Source organism: Labrus mixtus, chromosome 10 (genome assembly GCF_963584025.1).
Source record: "Labrus mixtus chromosome 10, fLabMix1.1, whole genome shotgun sequence".
NCBI classification, from domain to species: domain Eukaryota; kingdom Metazoa; phylum Chordata; class Actinopteri; order Labriformes; family Labridae; genus Labrus; species Labrus mixtus.
In genome coordinates, this window is record NC_083621.1 from 12,277,622 (window position 1) to 12,298,969 (window position 21,348).

Sequence of the window (21,348 nt, forward strand, 5' to 3'; positions counted from 1 at the left end):
TTATTTAACCAGGTTTGTCCCATTGAGAACCTCTTTTTCAAGGGATATCTGGCCAAGACAGGCAGCAACAAAAACATAAAGTTACAGACAGAGACACAAAGAGAGACAATTTACAAAACACTAAATTTTGCATTAAAATATAATCACATGAGTCAAATCCGGAAGTCAGTAGTTCAAGCAGTCGAACTAAAAACATCCTATAGAATCTGCTTCCATGTCTTTCATTTTAGATTTCAAAACATTTAAGGATACCAGCTCCTTGAGTTTTAAGTCATTCTGCAACATATTCCAGGCTGAGGGTGCAGAAAAAAACAAAAGCCCTTTTCTCAATTTCTATTCGAGCGTTTCGGACAGAGAGCAAAAAGAGGTCACGAGAATTCAAAGAACACTGTCCAGTGCTTTTCTGCATGGTTAAAACATGTAGATAGTGAGGAAGCAGACCAACAATTGCCTTATACAGGTGTACCAGTGTAAGGTCGCCAGAGCCATCCAACCCGTGAGTACAACTCAGTTAGTCAGAGCTTTACAGTTTGTAATGAACCTCAAGGATGCATGGTAAATTGTCAATCATGGAGACACTGAGCAGAGGCGTGCATGTACAAAAGGTCACCATAGTCTAAGACAGGTAAAAAAAAAGTTGCAGCCACAAGACGGAGACGGTGCTTTTTTTTTTTTTTTACATTAAAAGAAAAACATGTTTCTAAAATAAAAACCCAGTTTTAGCCTCAGCTTTTTCAGGCACAGCACATGTGGTTTGAAATGAAGGGACTCATCAATTCAAATACTTGTAAGAGTTTACAACCTCAAGTTCCTTTCCATCATCAGTAGAAACCACATAAATACAGGAGGCAATCATTACATTAAAAAAAAAAAAACAGTTTTACACTGTATGCAGTACATTAAAGAGGCAGAGTAGACGTTTTGTTCGAGACGTGTTCATGCGTTGCGTCTCAGACCTGCAGAACTTCAACTCCCACAAGTCATTGCAGTCAGTTCTCTGTGTTTACAACCAGCTGACATCCGGCGTCTTCTCGTCTATTAGCCACCGATACCCACCGTCAACGATATCAATATCTCCACTCGATATTTTCCACAAGAAAAGCTCACCCCAACTGATCGTCAACTCAACTGGATGCGAGATTTTGTCGTAATCCTCAGATGCAGGTGAGGTCGACAAGTGCAAAAAAAGTTGCACGTCCAGCTCGAGCAGCCGTAGCGGAACTGGCTTAAGCTGAAGCTAACGTTAGCACAAGCCTTCTGTGTCCCGAAAGGCTCAGCTTCGACATTTGTCAGGTCGAAACTCGGTGCTAGTGGTGGCGATCAGGAGATATCTTTTTCTATTTCGCAACATTAAACGTGTTATTACTTAAAGCCATCTAAATTTGCAGCAATTGTTGAATCTATTTGAGTAGGGGATGTTAGCCTGCTAGCCTCATCAGCTTAACATGGAGAGACTTAAGATATTAAGCTGCCGGAGCTGAAAAAAGGGGCTAATTATGTCATTTAACTTAATCATTGTGGAGTGGGCCTGTTTGAGCCCTACTCATAACTTTTCAGGTTTAATAATGGTGTTTGATTGATACTGCTATGATGCCGGCTGTATAATGGATAATGGATTATGCAGTGTTGGTGCCAGGCTGTGGAAAGCAGCTTCACAGTGTTTGTGTTGTTTGTGTTGTTTGTGTCAGGGCTCTGCCCCCGTCTCCAGCAGCTGAAACACGCCACTCCTGTCCTCTACACGTCCACGGCCTTCACACGTACTGAGCCATGACCACCCAGAGAGATCTTGATATGGTGAGTGAGTGTGGGGGTCTTACCACCTTTTCTTTATCTTTCAACACGACCACGGAGATAATAAGGATTGTAATGTCTGTTCCTTCATCGTGTGTGCGTTGATCTTCGCACCTGTCACATCTATTGCTGCTGGATGACATGTAGGTTAGAGATTTGATCATCGTGTCGAGAACTTAAACGTGCACCTTGTTCAAAAATAATTCAGGGTTTGGACCTGGCGGAAGTAGGGGGGGGGGGGGGGATTCATGGATTAGCCACAGTCCTACACACTTAGCTGCAACATTGACTGCTGTTCCTGTGAACACCATCTGTCTAATCTCAGTTAAAACGTTGCCCTACTTTCCTTTCAAGGTTTAGACGCCAATTGATTGTACCCTCTTAATAAATCCTGACCTCTGTCCTCCCCCACCACAGAGATACACAACACTCATTTAAAAACGGAGCAGTGGAAGTCACACAGAGAAAATCACAACACTTGGCTGTTTTACCTGCAAAAAAAAAAGCACTATTTATTAATAATTCATAAAGAAGAGCTGGCAGATGTTCGCAGTTGTAAAACAGTAACCAGCTGATATTTTCACCAAAGACGCAAAGTCATCTTAACGTGAAGATTTTTTTACTGCTCATATACTGTAAATGATTGGAAAGCACTGAGTTGTGGAACTATTAGATGATTGAAAAGTTAATCCAATGGCAGCAATCTAATCAGCAACAACTTTAGCAAGCCATTTATTATGTGAATATTATTATTCTCGGTTAGGACCTCCATAATGAAGAAAGGCAGATTTGCTCTGTTTTATACAGCTGTAGTTGAATATTTCATGTTTTTTTTAAAAATATTTCAGGGTTTGTTTGTTTCTGGTTAGTCAGAAGCAGAGCTCTTTTGAGATCTCATTTGGTTCTCGGATGTTTGTGAACGGTGTCTTCACTCATTTTGGGACGTTTCATAAACTCAACATTCACTTAATTGAAAGAAAACTCAGAAGATTATTCGTAAAACAAAACGTTATTTCCATTGTCATGCTTTGACGCATCTTTGTATTCATAGCATACATTGTTCCAGTCTGAATATTTAAAAAAAAAATGTATTAATTATAGAAAAAGGTATTTATCTAGAACACCTACATCATGTGAACGCTCACACCAACACAGAGAGGGATTTAATGGATCATCTCTCTTGGCAGCTACCCCAGGGCATAAGCTTGTGGTTGGTTTAATGTTTTTAGGAAATCCAACCAACATCAAGAGTGGATAAACCTTTGGTTGCTCAGTTAACACTTAAAACAAATGATTCACAACAAATTTGAAGGATTTAGTGTCTTTCTTAGGATTGGAGACCCTTGCTGTACGTTGCCATGGGAAACCAGGCTGATTTGACTTTGTTTTTATTTTGTTGGGGATGAAAGGGATAGGGACGGGGATGGGGGGGGACAAAGCCTGTTAATGATGACATGGGTATGTAACCCCACATTGAGGTTATTCAGTTCAAAGGGGGTTGGGGGGCAGGGCATGTAGGACCACCGAGGGAGAACTGTATTTGTAAACAGATCAGAGAGTGGGGCTGTTCCTCCCTGACGTCACACCTCATGGTTAAGTCTCTTTGTTCTCTCCTCTGTGATTTGTGAAGCAAAGAAAGTTCATGTGCTGTCCATTTTCAAGAAGAACAAACGTCAGGGGAAATCAGTCCCATCCGTTAATTCTTACTCCTCCCGAGTAAGAGTGTACTGTTATAAAGATTTAGATGAGTTTTTTTTACTTGCAGAGAAATATTTGAGAGTAGTGGAATGATTGATTGAGCTGATGGATTATTGTTTGAACAAGGAGCTGTAATTCCTGCTGCATAAATTAGAAAGGGCTTCATAATCAAATTCAGGTCAAACATTTATAGACAAACATGTATAGGGCTACAGCTGTTTGGATTATCCTGCCCTTATTCCCTCTAATAAATTGTTTGTTTTTTTTGAGAATTCTTTACAACATTTGTGACACTTTTTGGTTGACTGGAGGAAGTCCCTGTAAGAAGTTTCACACTGCAGAAGAAAAGCAGCAAATGATGACAACCAAGAAGCTGAAACTGGCCGTAATGTTTGGCATTTAATTCATGAAAAGTGGATGGCAATATAACATCAGAGTAGTTTTGTGTTGATTGTTCAATAATTCACCTTTTTCAACTTTCCATCAATGTGTTTTTTTTTTTTCCTCTCCTGATGTCAGTCATATTTAGGCCTTGAAGGCATGTTAGACAAGAAGCTAGTTTTTGTTATAACAGATTGGTTTATGTAGTTACCCAGAGGATAAAATGTGGAGGGCTCCCCGCTGTTAAAGACCCTCCCTCACACATATGCACAGTCCCCCTCGGGGCTACGCACTGGCCATGTAAATTTAATAACATGGCCCAGAGCTGTCTGGGACACCTGGGGTTATCGCATTAGGCCGACAGCACGGAGAGCCGCTTGCTGCGCCCTGAAACTAACGGGCCAGTGCCCCCCCCACACACACACATATACACACCATCAGCCCCACCCTTAAATGTTGTCTTCTCTGATAACAGGGGCTCACTTTAGTGTAAGCCCTCAGTGAATGTAGTCGTCCAGTCAAAGGCTGGAAATCTGCTGTGGATAGATCTCATTAGACTGGAATGCTCGTCTCTTCACATCCCTCTGAAGGTCGCCTCATGTCTGAAGAGGTTAGAGGAAGTGGAAGGATTCCTCCACCTCTAATTAAGAAGAACTTAGACGGAGGTGTTGGCTTGTGACATTTCTACGGACTCGGGCTAATCTGTTTTTATTTGTCGTTGTAGGTGCACCTGCGCCTCATCCTGGTCAGTGGAAAAACTCAAGACTTCACTTTCTCCCCGAATGATTCAGCCACAGACATCGCCAAGCACGTGTTTGATAACTGGCCCGCAGGTACGCTGGAATACCGTCAGTTTGAAGTGTTTTCTGCTTCTGTTGCCACATTTCACAGATTGGAAGTCGTCCGCGGGATTCGACTGACACATGAATGTTGGTTTCAGCATTTGAATGTGTTTCATCAAAACCGTTAATGTTATCTAAATGATGTATACAGTGTGTGTATAATAAGTCTAAATGCTGTCTGATGAGTCTGTTACCACAAATGTAAAAACTCAGAGATAAAGTTACAAGTAATTATCGTTAAGAGTGATGATGGAAGGAAAACGAGCCAGATCAATACAATGGGCAAGACATTGATTTGTTGTGGAGAGAAAAAGTCCCCGTTTCTTATTCTTATGTAAACAATATGAACTTCATCAGCGGCAGCTCTATACAGTATACACGTAAGGAAAGTTTGAAGGTTCAACAAAAGCTAGCAGCTCCTGGAGGTTTCAATGAGTGTGTGGTTTTTTCTCATTACATACTTTAGTTTTATACATTTTGACAGGGAAATAAAAAAATGGCAACTTTCCAGAATTGTAAAATGTTATTTTAAATTGACAGACATAATTTGCATGAAGTTAATTTAAAGGTCAAATGTAGAAAAAATAAATGTTGTTTTTCTCTCCTTGCATACCAAACATAAAAAAAGCTGTTGGCTTCTTATTTGTTATTCGATTTAAAAAAAAAAAAATATATATATCCCTATCAGCCTCCTAAATCCAGTTGGGGTGTGGCCTGAGAAAGTAGTGATCTTGTTTCTATGCTCCGTGACAGGATGGGAGGAGGAGAGGGTGAGCAGTCCGAGCATACTGCGCCTCATCTTCCAGGGACGCTTTCTTCACGGCAACGTTACCCTGGGAGGTAAGATCATCTCTGAGAAAAGACACCACCACCTGCCCCATCGAAAAGTTGCTCTGGCAGATTTCTCAAAGTATAATTTAATTATTAAAAACACTCTTGTAGAGTGACAAATTATATTTCTCAAAGAGAACTATGCACAATCATCACTGTAGACACTGAAGACTGTGGTTTAAATCATGTCTCGCATGAACTCCTGCTGTTTTCTAACTGATTTCAGCACAATCAGGTCTTGACATTTTCTGGATCTATCTTTCACAGAGGGAGATGGCATGTGTCACAAGCCCTCTCACAAGTTGAAATATTTCTTCTTTCTTAGGTGACAGAAGATGACTGTAGCTGGTAAATTAAACCACAACATGTATAAGAATGTTTCCACAATACAAACTCAAAAGTAGAAAACAAGATGCGTACAACAGAGGCGAGCACTTAAGAGTAATTAAGCTTAAGGTGAACGCCATTGACCCGCTCACTCACTTCCGCTGAATGTTCCAGACTGTTACCTGCAGCTTTCACTCGTCAGCTCACCTTTGCGAGGACATTTCACAACGGGGCCGGCAGAAAAAAAGTCAGTTAAAGTCGGGGTGAGCAGATGCGATAGTTTCCCTTCAATCACGCAGCCCAGCTGGACGATATAGATACATTTCAGAAATAAGAAGTACAGTGCATGTTTAAAAGGTGAAGAAAAGTCCACCCCTTCTTAGAGATTTTCTTAGACTGGTCAGTTTTGTAATACTTGCATTGTAAATGATGTCAATGCTGTTGGTTGAATACATTTTAAATTGATGTCAGTTATTGTCTGTTAACAATTAGAAATCAACCAGAAGAAATACACAGCCCGTGCAGATGTATTGAGTCTGTTGTATGTATTATAATTTAAGATCCATGTGTACAGCTGCTTGACTTTATCAAATGATAAATAGAAAGAAGAAAATGGTGATTTCACAGCTGATTGATAGATGCATAAATTAATAACGGGTACAAAAACATACTCTTCTGGCTACGATCGCTGTGGAAATCATTACAGTCAAAGTATGTCCACGTCCAACATTATGGACAAGCCCTTTTATTACAGTGGAAGATCCTTTTATACCACGAGCTGGGGTCTCGCGCAAGAGAAAAGTGCTGAAATGTTGCAAAAAGTTACTTGACACAGGAAGACGGAGCTCGAAACAGAGAAAGTGAGAGTGTAGCGGGAACTTTGACAAAATGGTTTGGGTCTGTCTGAAGCTTAAACAAGCACATGTACTTTATCAGAAGTATTTGCCTTCAAGTCTTAAGGTTGCAGCCATCTACTGTATCTTTTAGCGAATCAGACCCTAAAATATAAAACAAATGAGGTACAAAAATGTCAGAAACACCTGCAGTATATAGTCAAACAATAAACAACTCTTGTGGGTCTCACCTGGAGCTGTACCTGAACTCTGATATGTGATTAAATGATCAGTGTTAAAAAAATGACTTTTCTTTGTATAAAGCTCTAAAGCTGCCAGCGGGCCGGACCACCGTCATGCACTTGGTTGCCAGAGAGACTCTTCCAGAGCCCAACTCTCATGGTGAGGACTTTTTTTTGTCTCCTTTTCTAGTAGAAATTAAGTTAGAATAAAGAGACATAGAGTTAATTTAACAATGTTTTAACAAGGTCAGAATTAAGTTGATCATTAATTGTTATTCATAGTGATCTGTCTCTGCTTCATTTCATTTGAGTTATTTCATAGCACTTTATGAAGATTGCTGCTAACCAGTAACTAGTCCTTAACAGCAACTCTGCAGAGCAATTTTCTTTTCTTTTCTTTTGTTCCAGCTGCTTGTGTTGATCTCACCTTGTGTTTTTACTGTCTTGTCTTCGTAGGTCAAAGGAACAGAGAAAAAACTACAGAGAGCAACTGCTGTCTCCTCTTGTAAAGCAACAGAAATGACCCCCCTTTTAGTCCTTTCCCTTCTTCACATACATACATACATTCACACACAAAACCTCCATATAAACATGCATACACCTTGATCTCTCCTGCCTGTCATCCTGTCAGATCTGGATTTATAATAAATCACAGGAAGTTTGGTTTGGGATGTCATCCGCTTTGGTTGAACACCGAACCGAGGCTTTATTTTGTGCCAATGTGTTGACTTGTTGCCCTAAAACTTAATTATTTTTTTATTTTATTTTGAAGATGATGACGTTAAACAGTACCTACGATCCCTCACTGACATGTCCGCTCCTGGACAAGTTTAACAGAGCTGTCAGGAACTCGTCACTCTTCATGGACACAGAGCCGTTTAAAAGGATTTAAGGATTTGTGGGCTACAACCCTTCCCTCAAAGTGACATGGATGTTTACCCGGGTCTTACTGAATGGTTTTAACCCTCTCGTTGCACTTAACCAGTTTGTTCATTCAGAAGTGTTTACTGTGTTTCATTGCATCTTTTCCCCCTATTTCATTTGTCTGTTTTCTCTTGGTCAGAGGAGCAGACCTTTATTCCCTTAACGTGGTAGAAAATGTGCCATCCTCCTCATGAGACTGTTTCTGCCTCTCACTGACTGAACCGTTTGGCTTTGTATCAGCAACGATGGCGTTTGTGCCATGACCTTTATGCCTGTTTGTTCTCGGAAACTGGACCAATTGAGAAAGGACTTTTATTTCGGAGGAGCAGTGTCAACACCTGAGGGGGATGTACTGTCCTCGAGAAACAGGAGCAGACCCTGTGCGAGGTTTGCAAAGATGGAGTCGGGAGGATTCTGTGGATTGCTCGTGTCTCTCTGGCTTTAACTTTAAAGGACTAGACCGTCAGAGGTTCATCACAGCGGGCCAGTAAAACGCAGACAGGAGAAGCGGTTGAAGATGAGAGGAGTATTGTCATTGTGAGACCCCCCCTCTAATAGACACTGAAAATGAGGAAAAGGGAGATCTTCTCCCATTTGGATGAAGAATTTAAAGGAAAGTTTTGGGTGGTGTTTCACCTCCTTTTTCATTTGGATGCTGTCTTTACTTCTTGTTTGCCTTTTATCGTGGAATTCAGTAATATCATTAAATAATGAAATTTAAATATATCAATTTTTATCTTGTGTATAGGTATTTGTTCAACTTCAGTGTGGGTGAGTTTGTGTGCGCGAGTGTGTCTGAGGGTGTGTGATGCACGTGGCATACTGTATGAGGACTAGTGAGGGCATGTGATTTTAAAAAAAGGTGGTGCACTGGGAGTGTTGATGGGCTGCGGTTTCTTCAGAAACAGTCGGAAACCTTTTGATTCCTTCCATTGAGTGTCCTTTGGTTTGTGTTTATGTCAATCAGTGTCACTGCTATGAAGTTTAGCTCAGTATGAATAAATGTAAAAAAAACTTAAAATACAATGTGGTCTACATAAAAGCTTGTATTATAAATTAATAAATCTTTAAATAAGGCAAATGATCTTGGTACCTTTTTACTGTCTCTCGTGGGAAACAAAGGCAGAAGTTGGGGTTGGACTTGTGACTCAATATTACTTTCACAATCAGTACATTTCAGTTGTTTTTTTATTCATCTTAAAGTTCCTGCGAGGAGCCTCTGTGGGCAAAGTAGTCTCTTCTCTAAGCTTATCTTGTCCTGTACAGATAGTGTTTATTGACAAAAACAGTCTGACACCTACAGTAACCCTGTGGCCCGGGGTTTCACACGATGAAATGTGTAATATAGAAATAATCAATCTTATCTCTGATAGTCTAGTTTCCCTTGTAGTGAGTGTAGAGGCATCAATATTGATTGCAGATCAAATATGATGCAATTATTTTTTTAAATATTGCTTTAATTTTTTCCTCCTTAGACAATTACATTTCATTTTTGCACCTGTTTAAACCTCCTGCTCTGGATTTAATGTTTGTTTTTTCAGTAAAAACATCAACTCCTTAACTTTAACATTAGTTGTAACAGTAAATTATTCTGTACCATAAAGCTCAAACTTCATTTAAACTAACAACAGGCGTTTTCTGATCAGAGGAATTTTTTTTTTAATTTAGTGGTTCTCAATTGAGAAGAGCCGTTTTCAGTGGGTCGGGAAGATGTGCCTATAAAACAAATTTTGTCAAAAAGACTTTGAAATACTTTTTAACGTGTTTATCATATTCCATCTCTTTGTTCTGTCACATATCAATCTAATAGGTTGAAAACTGCTTTAAAGAACAGTTTGAAGACCCCTTCCCATTTTCTCCGTTCGCACTGCCAGAACTGTGAACTATTTCTGTCCTTGAATTGAACTTTTTCAGCTCATTTAGCTAAAAATGAACGCTGAGAGGTGTAATGTACATTTAGATCAAACACACGAGCCCATGCAGCATCAGCAACTGCCATCTCTAAAGACCTGTGTAAAAATGTATCTAACTGTAGCCTTGAAATATGGAGAGAATAAGAGAAAATGACCTCCGTTCAAAACCTACCTGTCTACTTTTTAGCTCAGTTATTATCATTCAATCCTCAACAAAAACAAACAGCTCTTTCTGCAGCCTCTTTCCACCTGCTGGCCTGCTTTGTCACTATTTTAACTGGCTTATGCAAACAAACAAAAATCCCTTGGAGGTATATGAAGTTCTAAGTGGACAGTTTGTGTGAAGTGATTGTTTGGTCTGTAAACACAGAGAAAGTGAGTTAAAGGCGACTTTTATCCTGCATGAACACAATACAAACTAAAAATGTGCACAGGATTAATCGCATGTAGTTTAGACACAGCAGACACATACTAAAAATATTCACATTGTATGTTTTTTCAGAGTTTTAGGCTCAAGTCCTTTATCAGTTCTTTAAAGTTGCAGCGTTGTCATGGAGATGATTCATTCGCTATTGCATGACCTAAAAGTTGAAATTCCTTTTAAAAAGTGCATGTTTTTATTTTATTAGGGGGATCAATGATAATTCAGTAGCCATACTAAAACTCTACTAAGAATTTATGGTCATAATGTTATTTCTAAAGACAATGATGAGCAAACTAAATGTAGTTTTATGTATTGACCTCTAGGGGGCAGTGTTCATTCGTACGACTGAGGTTATATTGGGCCGATGGAGATAATGACTGTATTTGATACTATTCTGTGTGTATAAGTCATAGACTATAAAAATGAAGGTATAAATACATTGATAAAAGTTTAAGTGGAACAATATTTAAATTACATTAATAATGTCCATAACTGATTCAAAATGAGCCACATGTAACAAGTTGAATCTACAGAGGCACCTGACAGGGACAACTTGAAAACACAGCACAGTTAAAAAAAAAAAAGAAAAACTATATTGTTAACAGTTTGATGAAACACAACATAAACATAGAGTCACCTGAAAGCCTCTCTGTTGCTCTAATTGGGTCATAGCTTCTGTGTTGAGATGATTTTTTAGCAGCTTTCCTCTCGTCGGCCTCAGGAATCTGCTCCTGACGTGTAGCTGCAAGAAGTCCAGGTTTCCAGTTGACACTGGCAGTGTGAGTTTGGAAAAGAGCAGTCAACCCAAATCTTTCTCAACACACTCTACTACAAGACCTGCTATTGTGTTGAAACCACTTGTCATGCAACGTATCTTAATATATATTGCACTTGCTCTTATCTGAACTTTCACATTGGATGGAAAATCATATTTTAACAGAAGCTGAGCACAAGCGTGATAGCAGTGTTAATGTGGGGAGAACCCTAAGGACATCTTTCATATTCTACCACAGCCCAGGATGAATTCGTTTCTTGTGGTCAATATGAATGAAACATGTGTGACCATGTCGCACCAGCATCCCTGGAGGGCCTAATGTTTAACACCCAATCCTGCAGTCAAGCGTCCAGTTCAAGTAGAAAAACTACGACATCAGCTCAATAGTTTTTAATTGCTTGTGTCAAAGTATTGGACAAAAGGATCTCTCATTATATGAAATCTGTATCTGAGCCTGGCATCTGAAAAGTAGTACTCAAGTTAAACAATAATCAAAACATTTACAAGGACGGCGTAACTCAAAGTTTCAGACTAAAGTACAGTTTTGAGTAGCAAAAATCTAAGTAACTCATTACTCATTCATTGTGGTTTAAGCTTTAATTACTGAATCATTCATCTAATGTTAAGATTAATTTTTTGGGATGAAGTTCATGTAGGCTCATTTTTAAAAGGTCTCAACTAGCTACTGCATGAAAAGAGGTGACAAGGTTTATTTTTAAGCATAAACGGCTGATTCTGAGATAAGGAATGACACTTTCAAACTAAAAGTCTAATTGACTTTTTGGAGAATACACTTTCTGTCTTGCCTTGTTTAACTTAATGAGACAGTTGATACCTCTCGTGTCTTTAGCTAAAGCTAACAGCCAGTTAGCTTAATTATGCATGAAGACTTCAGGCATGAGTGGAAACAGCTAGCCTGTGTCACACCAAATTCATTTTACATTTTACGATACAGCGTGTTTCTGAACTCTAGAAAGAACTGGGCTGGCAGTTCTCCCCTGCTTTAAATCTCAAAATGTCTAACCTAGGCTAATGTGTTGTTAGCATGTGGTATTTAACGCAGACAAAATATTCTTTGAGGTTGTGGTTCAGAAAGAAAGTTTCACACTGTAGCCTAGAGATGAATGAAAACTAGCAGACTGATATAACATTGATTAAGAAGTTTCAGGTGACTCTTAAGAGTGAATCCTCTGTACCGTCTTTTTAAAAACTCTCATTTTTATATCTTCACAGCTGCTCCACATTCTGTTTAACCAGCCACAGGTGTACAGCTGATTAAAGGTAAGTAACGCCTGAATCAACAGGAGGTATTGGTATATATGTGTTGTTTTCTTTTATGACCTCTAAATCCCATTCCCCTCCACTGCTGCTGGCCATTTTCTTATCTGCCAGCTTTTCCTTTATTGAAACCAGCTGTGATCACACACTCAAAAGCATGAACATACAGTAGGAGGCCACAAATACCGCTGACTCTTGGCACGTATATTACAGGAATCTGACATTTAAACCAAAAGCAGAAAGTCGCTTCAGTCTTCATTCAGTGTTCATGATAAAGTGAGTGTGCGGTCATGATGTCCTTACATTCCTTTGAGTCTATTTGTCCATACCAGAGGTCCTGAAATGGCCTGAAATGAAAGAGTTCAGTAGGCCAGTGTGAAAACATACACACTCATGCAGGGGTTGAATTAACCCAGCAGGGCGTTCACAAATGAGCAGCTTTCACGCTGACTCCAGAAGCTGCTGCTGTCTTTCTTCATCTCCAGACCTCCGCTCTCGTCTTAATTGGGAAAATGACACTGTTCTCTGCAACTCTTTGTTTCCAGAAGAAGGGATCGTAAGCAGGAGGCAGATGATGTGGCCAGGTGTGTATGTCTGAACAGGATAAACGTGTGGCTGTAACAGAAGCACGCAGGACCGAGGGTCGGGTCAGCTCACCCCTTTTTATGTGACAGTTCATTTTACAAGATCTTTCCCAGTTCCTTGTCATTTGCGGGCTGTCAAAGGCTGCAGCGTTGACAACAATATTAGCTTTATGCATTAGAGACATGGAGAAATGGCAGCAGCTGAAGACACACGTACTCTATATTTCTATGGAGCAGAACACATTTCAGAGTCCTCATTTGTCTTATGTGAGACAGAAATAACAAAACCTTTAAGGCATCTGTGTCTTTACATCGTATACATGAAGATTTCAATCTTTAGGTTACCCCACCTCCATAGCAATACACTATTCAAGATTCTATCAGTAAAATATATATATTTTTTCTATTGATTAATGAATCAACTGAAACTAACTCTGAGGTCTTTTTTTTTACCTACAAAAGTAAACATGGGTCAGTGGCGGATAAATAAATGTACAGCATGCACATCTGGAAGTGCCTTTTGATTACTTTTCTCCACAGACAGTTTCGTGATGAGTGAGGATGAATATTTTCAGGTAAGTAATAAGCAGCATGCATCACTTTGTCCACAAACCAAAAGTTCCTCACAGTAGCTTTAAATCTATAACACAAGCATTTAAAGTTATGCTTATGATCATGTGCTTTATTCAAAAAAATCATCATCTTAATAAACCTAAATATTTGAATTAATGTAGCGGAATGAAAAAATTAAAAACTTAATAGAGTAGAGAAATGTAGATTTACATGACATGGAAGTACTCTACTGAAGTACCTGCATTGATGAGCTGGGCAGTTAGAGATCGACAACTTTGCATTTTAACTCCGATTAATCAAATTCGTCTGAGTTTAAGGACCCAAAAACTTTTTTTGTGGCGCCATGTATCAAAGTTCAACATTAACACACACTGTTAAAGACAACATGAGCATCATTGAAATATTGTGTAATGTTTTGACGAGAAGAGTCACAGCACAATAAAAAACAGTGACGGCTACGGTCACCTTCTTCAGCATGTTTAAATGTAGCATAAACAGTCTTCAAATGAAAAGCACACAATGAACTATGAAGGAAACACACTAAAGTGATTACACAGGGATTGAAGCCAAAACATGATGATTGCAGTCCAGAAAAATTCAGTCATTACACAGAAACTCTGACTGATTTGTTTGTTTACCTGCAGTGATGTAACAACTTGGATCTGAAACCGGGACTGGGCTGATTACACTTATCCTTATATAGTTACTCCAACTTTTAAAATTGCACAATCATGACGATTGATCTTTTACTGAGTCGGTCACATGATCCGTGTTCCTCTTTTTCATCTTTGTTTTCCCTTCTGTATTTTTGTGATTTATGTTCAGGTGTCTCTGATTTCTCCATTTTCATGCTCCGACGCCCTCTCTGATCGCTCTCCAAGACATCATTAAGGTGAATACATTTCCTGATCTCCGGATCCAGTTGTGGAATTATTTCATGTGTGCACATTGTGTGTGATTATTGCTCAGTGACACCAGATGCTGACCCAGTGCTATGTGCTGTTATATGTAGATACTGGTTCTCTTTTTAAATCCATAACTTTCACGTCATGCTTGACCCCGTTTTACTGTCCTAAAAACTCATCTTGTGAAACAAATCTATTATTTCAACCATTCTATAACACTGCATCTATAGAAAAGATGATTTTTTTTTTATTCAGGAAGCAAAACGATACCGACTGGTTACTGTGATGGGCCAGATCACGACATGCTATGGTGCCATTGCCAACATGCAAGTTAAACCTCCATGTTTGTTTTGTTCTTTTGCAACTCTGGGGAAACTATAGCTGAGATTCTAAAAAAAACCCAACTTGAAATAACTTGTTATCTTGGGAAAACTCAGTAAATGAAGTGTATGTGTATCCCCTCCACATTCTAAGTGTTTGAAGCTGTTTCCACAGCATCTGTAAACAGTGCTGCTGTTTTCAGATTTATAGGTGCTCTTTATTGCACTTGTTGCTGTGTGTATGTTGTTCATTAAGACATCAAAATGCTTTACAGTTCATTGCTCTTTCACACTGCCTGCTGGAGCCGGAGCTGTAATTCCAGTTAGTGAGGGATCAGATGGAGGTCACCACTGGTCTGTGGGGGTTTCAGTGCTGCACAAGTCCATCGAGCCTCTCCAGACTACATTACAGCTTTTATCCCCACTAATGGGATCTCTTGGTGGGGAATCCTGAGGGTGATGGGGATTAGGATACCTGGCCTTGCTCCCACGCGCAGTTTACCATGTGGGGCGCAGAAAATATGTTGCACATGCTGAGACGGCTGCAGGAAACCTTTACATCTCTGGATACCCAAAGACACCACAGAGACCGGTGTTTTTTTGAGCATGATTCATCTGTGTTCACACGCATATTGTCAGGAATTATGTCTCATATTCATCCTCTCTTTGCACAGTTGTAGCTTTTTGTGGCCTCTCCACGCCTTGACCCGTTTGAATCTGACACCGCCTGCAACTCAATGAGAGAGTATCAGATGATAGAGAGCAGGCAGACGCTCAGGTCCGGGGAGACGACGCTGAATGTTAACTTTCTGTCCTGCTTGATTTAGAAAGACATTGTTGGATACGTTTTGGAGTTTCCCAGTGTTACGGCCACAGAAGAAGAAAGAGGAGTGAGAAAAGCTGAACTGGGAGGAATATTAAAGAGAAGGCCTCGCGTAGAGAAGAGGGAGAGAAAGCTTTTAGGAAAGCTGGCTGAGAATACGTCTTTTAAAAAAAATAAATAAAGCTATTACAAAAGAGAAAACCATGTTGAGTATCTTTTGTCTCCTCTGTTTTTGAAACCTTACTCATGCTCAGTCACCTCAGTACTACACCATATATCTGGTTGAGTCACGACTTAACGCTCCATCTGTCTGTCACATGGCGTCTGGGCCACTCTTTAAAAGAAACAGCATGGCTCAGTAACCACACATCATCCACTCCTCCACCACCATCTCTTCATCTGCTCTCAAACGCCTTCAGTGTTTATGTGTTTGTTTATTTCCACATTCCTCATCCAGCTTTTTGTCATCTTATGACAAGAGAGAGTGTGTCACTCCATCCTCTCTACAATAACAACAACTCAAACAGTGATACGTGATAAATCTTGATCTGACATGTAGTTAGATTTTATTTATTTATTTTTCCTTTTTATTTGACAGCCGCTCTCCTCTTTCTCACACAGCCCTGCTGCAGTAGCAGCAGCAGCTCTGGTGCTAAGAGCAGCAACAAGGAAAGGTCAGGTGGAGTCCATTGTTATAGAGCTGTCAGGTCGGGGATTTACAGGCAGCAGGTTCACACTGTTTGTGGTGCCCCGCTCACTGTTTCCATATTTTTGTTTTATAGACAGGAAGACAGAGATATGATTTAGAAGGGACCGAGCTCCTGCACAGTCTGTACCAACTATTCTTCTTTGCAAGAGTGATCTGAGGACAGAGCAGCTCACAATTATGCAACTATTTTTAATAAATAACTTTTTTCTCTGTTTAATACAGAAGTCCTAAGCAGCCATAACATACACTTCATTTACTGAGTTTTCCCAAGATAACAAGTTATTTCAAGTTGGGTTTTTTTTAGAATCTCAGCTATAGTTTCCCCAGAGTTGCAAAAGAACAAAACAGACATGGAGGTTTAACTTGCATGTTGGCAATGGCACCATAGCATGTCGTGATCTGGCCCATCACAGTAACCAGTCGGTATCGTTTTGCTTCCTAAATTGCCAAAAAAGTATCCCCTTATCATAAGCCTTGTATTAAGCCTTGTAAGCCTTCTTATATTAGCAATAAGTAAGGTCTTTTACCTGCTTTTTGTAACATGACAATGAGTAAGGTCTTTTACCTGCTTTTTGTAACATGACAATGAGTAAGGTCTTTTTACCTGCTCTTTTGTAAAGTGTCTCGAGATAACACTTGTTATGAGTTGACGCTATACAAATAAAAATTGATTGATTGATTGATATTGAGATATGAAATAATGAATCAGTTAAGATGGTAAAACCAGCTTTGTTATCCTGAGATAATGTGAAGAACCAGTGGACATCTCTGTAAAACAACTAGAAATTACTTGTAATGGAACGGGAAATGCAGTAAATCAGATGTATGGATGCATGTGCACTTAGGGCGTCCGTATTTTAACATTAACCTTTTATTAATAATAACATATTTTTCTCAGTAATTCCCTTTATTGACTCTAATGTTACCAAAGTTATGTTTTGTGTGACAAAAAGGCCAAAACAAACAAAACACAATGATTAGTCTTACAGTGAAAAAAAAAATAAAAAAAAGATAGTTTAAGTTTATAATACTGAATTATTGTGCTCATAAAATATTTTAAATGATCGGCTAAAAAAATTCAGATTTAGAAGTAATCAATTCGCAATTCAAATGTTTTTCATCTCTCCTTAAGTTGTAAAGAACCAGGTTTAGTGTGTTCATGTTGTTGCCTTGTGTCCTAACTATTTTGAAAAGTGAAATGACCTTGGGCGAGGCCCTCTCTTCTGAAACTGCTCCACTGAAGCTTCTCGTTACACGTGGGAGTTGTAACAGGCAGCTGTCAACTGTGAAACAGACCGCTGGGAAAGCACGCACATTCCTGCTCCAGTTTTTATGAGATGATTTCATGCAAAAGGCTGTAATGGGTATGCATTTTTTTTTTGTGCAAAGTCAAAAAACAATTAGGAGAACTAATGACAGCACGGCTCAGGTTACAACCTCTGAGTTTCCCGTGTGTCCTCGGGGTGTTTGTTGTGGGTGACTGGAGGGCACTGAGGACTTGGCGCCTGAGCGGAGTTCCTTTAGTTCCTGGTGGAGTTCGTGAACTTGCGCTCTTTAAGCTGACAGTCATTCAACACTCTGCCAAGTCACTGGCTCATAATTCATCAGCACCTTCTGGCGACACGGGCTCTGCATGAGGAGAGAGAGTGATGAAATACATAACATGAGCAGAGCAGAAGCTAGGACCTTGATGTGTCAAACACAAAAGAGAAACTTTCGTCTACTTGCTCAGTCTAAGCCGTCTCATAAGAATTCAATTCTTGTTTTAATATTGATTTTATGGTGATGTTGTCCTTGTATGTGTTGTCTATATGTGCTCCTGCTGCAAAAACAAATTTCAACCTTTTGGGACAATAAAGAATCTGAATCTGCAATATCCATGATTGTTTTTACACAGATGACACTTAGATATGTTTAAAGGGATACTTCCCCCCTTTGAAACATGAATCTGTACTGGTATTGGGTCATACATGTAGTAGAAATGTGAAATACATTTTGAAGTTGGTGCCTTCTTGGCTGAGAAAAGGCAGAAAGTGTCTTTTTGACTCATGTGGATGAAAGACACCAAATCCCAGAATGCACATCACCGCAGGCCACTCCCACTAAGGTCCTCTAGTTCAGAATCAGAATCAGAAATACTTTTATTAATCCCAGAGGGATTCTCCAAAAGTTTCTCCAGTTTCTCCAAAATATACAACATAGCAGTAGAAATATGGTAATAAAAACATTTACAGACATATTTACTTCAACACATTTCCTCCATTGATTCAGAGATTTCTTCCAGAGTTGAATTGGTATCTTGGAAATTCCTGGCAGAAAACAGACTCTATGTCTGTGTCCATAGACAAACAGTGAGAGCACCGACACTACCAGGCCGCCCCAGCTCGAGCCGGCCCGGGCTCCTCGTCCTCACTGGCGCCAACAGGCAGGTCTCGGCTGCTGAGCTGGCAGCGGCCGGTGGTGGCCAGCAGTATAGCAATATAGCCGCGAGACGGTTGTTGCCGACAGGCCGGTCTTGTGTCGCGGCGGCCCCGGAGGAACTAGCGTTGTAGTTTCACCCCAAATGACGATTTTTGCGTCATCGGAAGCTCCTCTTCAGACTTAGAAATACAAAGATTTCCCATCTCAGGGGAAAATGAGGGCGGGATGCACGACCATTCAAAAATACTACCAGGTTTCTAATGATACAAAGGTTAATGAAAATGGGTGAAGTATCCCTTTAAGCTGTGACTGTCAACCTGTTCACTCTCTGCATGACATCTAGATGTAACAAAATTACCAGCATCTTATAATCCTTTATAGGTCAAGATTGTGCTAATGCATTGAAACAAAGCAGTCACAGTACTCCATCCAATTTAATAACTCGAAGTTGTAGAATTCTTGGTGTAATTTTTAAAAGTCAAACCTCAGTTTACACAGTAACATTAATTCTGTACTTTCATCTTGCCTTCACTATCTCAGAAACATTTCAATGACAAAACCATTTCTCTCCACATAACATGTGGACATTATTCATGCATTCATAACCTGAAGACATCAAAGTGATACATATAGAAGTTAACTATGTTTCAAGATAAATAAAAGACTGAACCCTTTATGAACTAAAACAAAATGCTAACTAATTAAACATGTTTAAAGAATCATATCAGTTACATAAAAACAATAATACAAATAAAAATAACTCAAATGATCACATCAATCCTTATGAAACTCGCCAATGTTAAATGATTACATATGAATTACCATATGAATGAATAATGCACTGATTTACCTTATCTGTTTCTTTTCGTATTTCATTGTTACTTTGCTGCCTTTACATTCCTGCATCAGCTAAATCTGCATTTGGTAGAGAAACTCAAAATAAAAAAAGTACAAGATACACATGTCTTACAAACCTTGCCTTTACCACATAAAAATATGTGTTCCTTTTTTTGTTGTCACTGCAATAAATACATATTCAGTGAACACAGCTGTTTGTTTATTGTAAATAGACTGTCTCTGCATCATTACATAACTTTATGAAGAGCTGAGTCTTGTGTAATGGATTATCTCAGTATAGTTATGTCCATGTATCAGTGGTAGCAGGTGTTGGCTGAGTTCTGGTGTTACTAATCTGAATGTGGATGGGAGTTGAACGTAAGGACACACAGCTGCAGCGCGGCCTTGTCTGTGCTGAGATCAGACTTTGGCCACTTCAGACGCTTCACATGCCTGTTATCAACGTCCTGCTGCCTTCACGTAGCCACAAGGCGCTTGTTGCTGCCTCTGAGCTTCAGGGAATAATAATAATAATAATGGTTTCGGGTGCATTGGTCTGAAATTTGATTATAACGGTTTGTAGTTTCATCATGGTTGCATAATCCTAATGTCCCTAAGAAGTTATTAACCAGATGGGACAGGACAGAGTAAACAGACGTGTGTCCAATACTTGGTGAGTGGAGAAAAATAGAGAGAGTAGAGAAGGCTGAGACTGAACTGTTTTTACTGGTTATGCTGGTCTCTTTCTGAGTCTCCTCCAACTGGATCCCTCGGGTTTGACACAGTTGATGTTTTCTTCAGTTTTCTTTGGCTTTGCATGCAATGTTTGGATTCTACGGCTTATTATAAACAGACTTGCCTTTGCAAAGCTTTTGTGATTATCCAAGATTCTCAGGCACTCATGCCCTCCAGCTCTTTGTTCCTCTGGCTGTAGATAACCTTCAGATAGAAGTTTAGAATGAAACACTTGTCGCTGGAATGTTTTGTCACAGCCCTGGTTTCATTTGGAGCTGTAAATCGCTGTGCCATCTCCTGTCTGTTGGATTTATAGACCCCAATCAGCCAGGGATTAAATGCTGCTAAAAAACAATAAGCTCCAGCTGAGCACAGAGCTGAGATATGCCGTGCTGAAATCCAATTATAAGTGTCATTGCTTCATCAATCTGCCCGTAGCTGAAAAGGGAACCAGTCAGGGGGACAAAGCCCTGAAACCGAGTTTGTGGTTGATCTACATAGACAGTATTATAGTCAGGAAAATGAGCTCCAATGCTTTAAGGGGTCTGTTTCGGACTCTGTAAGTGGGGGTTTGCTTTGTTTCTGTGTACTATGCTGCGTTTAAGGATTAAACTGTGTAAAGGTTGCCCTAAGCACTTGGATAGCTCTAAAGTCCAGTTTGCGGCTTCTCTCAGATCTCACAGCGACAACAAATGGAGACAGAGCTGTTATTCCCTGCAGAACAGGAAAAGGCTTCAGTATTAAGCATATTGCCAAACCGCAGTGAAATTCTGATAAAGGAAAGAATGCGGCGAATGAAGCCACGTTTGCTTCCTTTTTCAATTTTTTTTCTAACCATGAAAACCGCAGTGGAGTATTTTGTCTTGCTCAGCTTCTTATTCACTTGCACATGCAGCTCTGGCAGAGTTAGAGTCATTTAAAGGCCTGTTGTAGAGATGAGCAGTGGAAGTATGCTTTAAATTCACAGACATGCAGTCAAAACACAGAGTTTGTGGAAACTTAAATTGTTTTGTTTGCGTTGTGCGTCACGCTAACAGAGGCCCGAGTGTTTCTTATTCTGACACATGTTGTTTAGTATATACTTGGAAATGGCTGCACAGGGAGCCTGATAGTGATTATGAATCCCGTAGTGTTTTGTTGGTTAGCAGTGTCCCAAAATTAATAATGTGTGTATCATAGCTT

The 21,348-nt window shown here is 39.7% G+C and overlaps 1 protein-coding gene across 1 annotated transcript; it reads left to right on the plus strand.

Moving 5' to 3' along the window:
• The first annotated feature begins 1,028 nt into the window (after nt 1-1,028).
• Nucleotides 1,029-8,950, plus strand: ubl3b (ubiquitin-like 3b). Its single transcript, XM_061048324.1, has 6 exons — nt 1,029-1,164; nt 1,689-1,794; nt 4,595-4,703; nt 5,466-5,552; nt 7,028-7,105; nt 7,402-8,950. Exons 2-6 carry the CDS (start codon nt 1,768-1,770, stop codon nt 7,452-7,454), a joined length of 354 nt encoding a protein of 117 aa, XP_060904307.1. The 5' UTR covers nt 1,029-1,164; nt 1,689-1,767; the 3' UTR covers nt 7,455-8,950.
• The last annotated feature ends 12,398 nt before the right edge of the window (nt 8,951-21,348 follow it).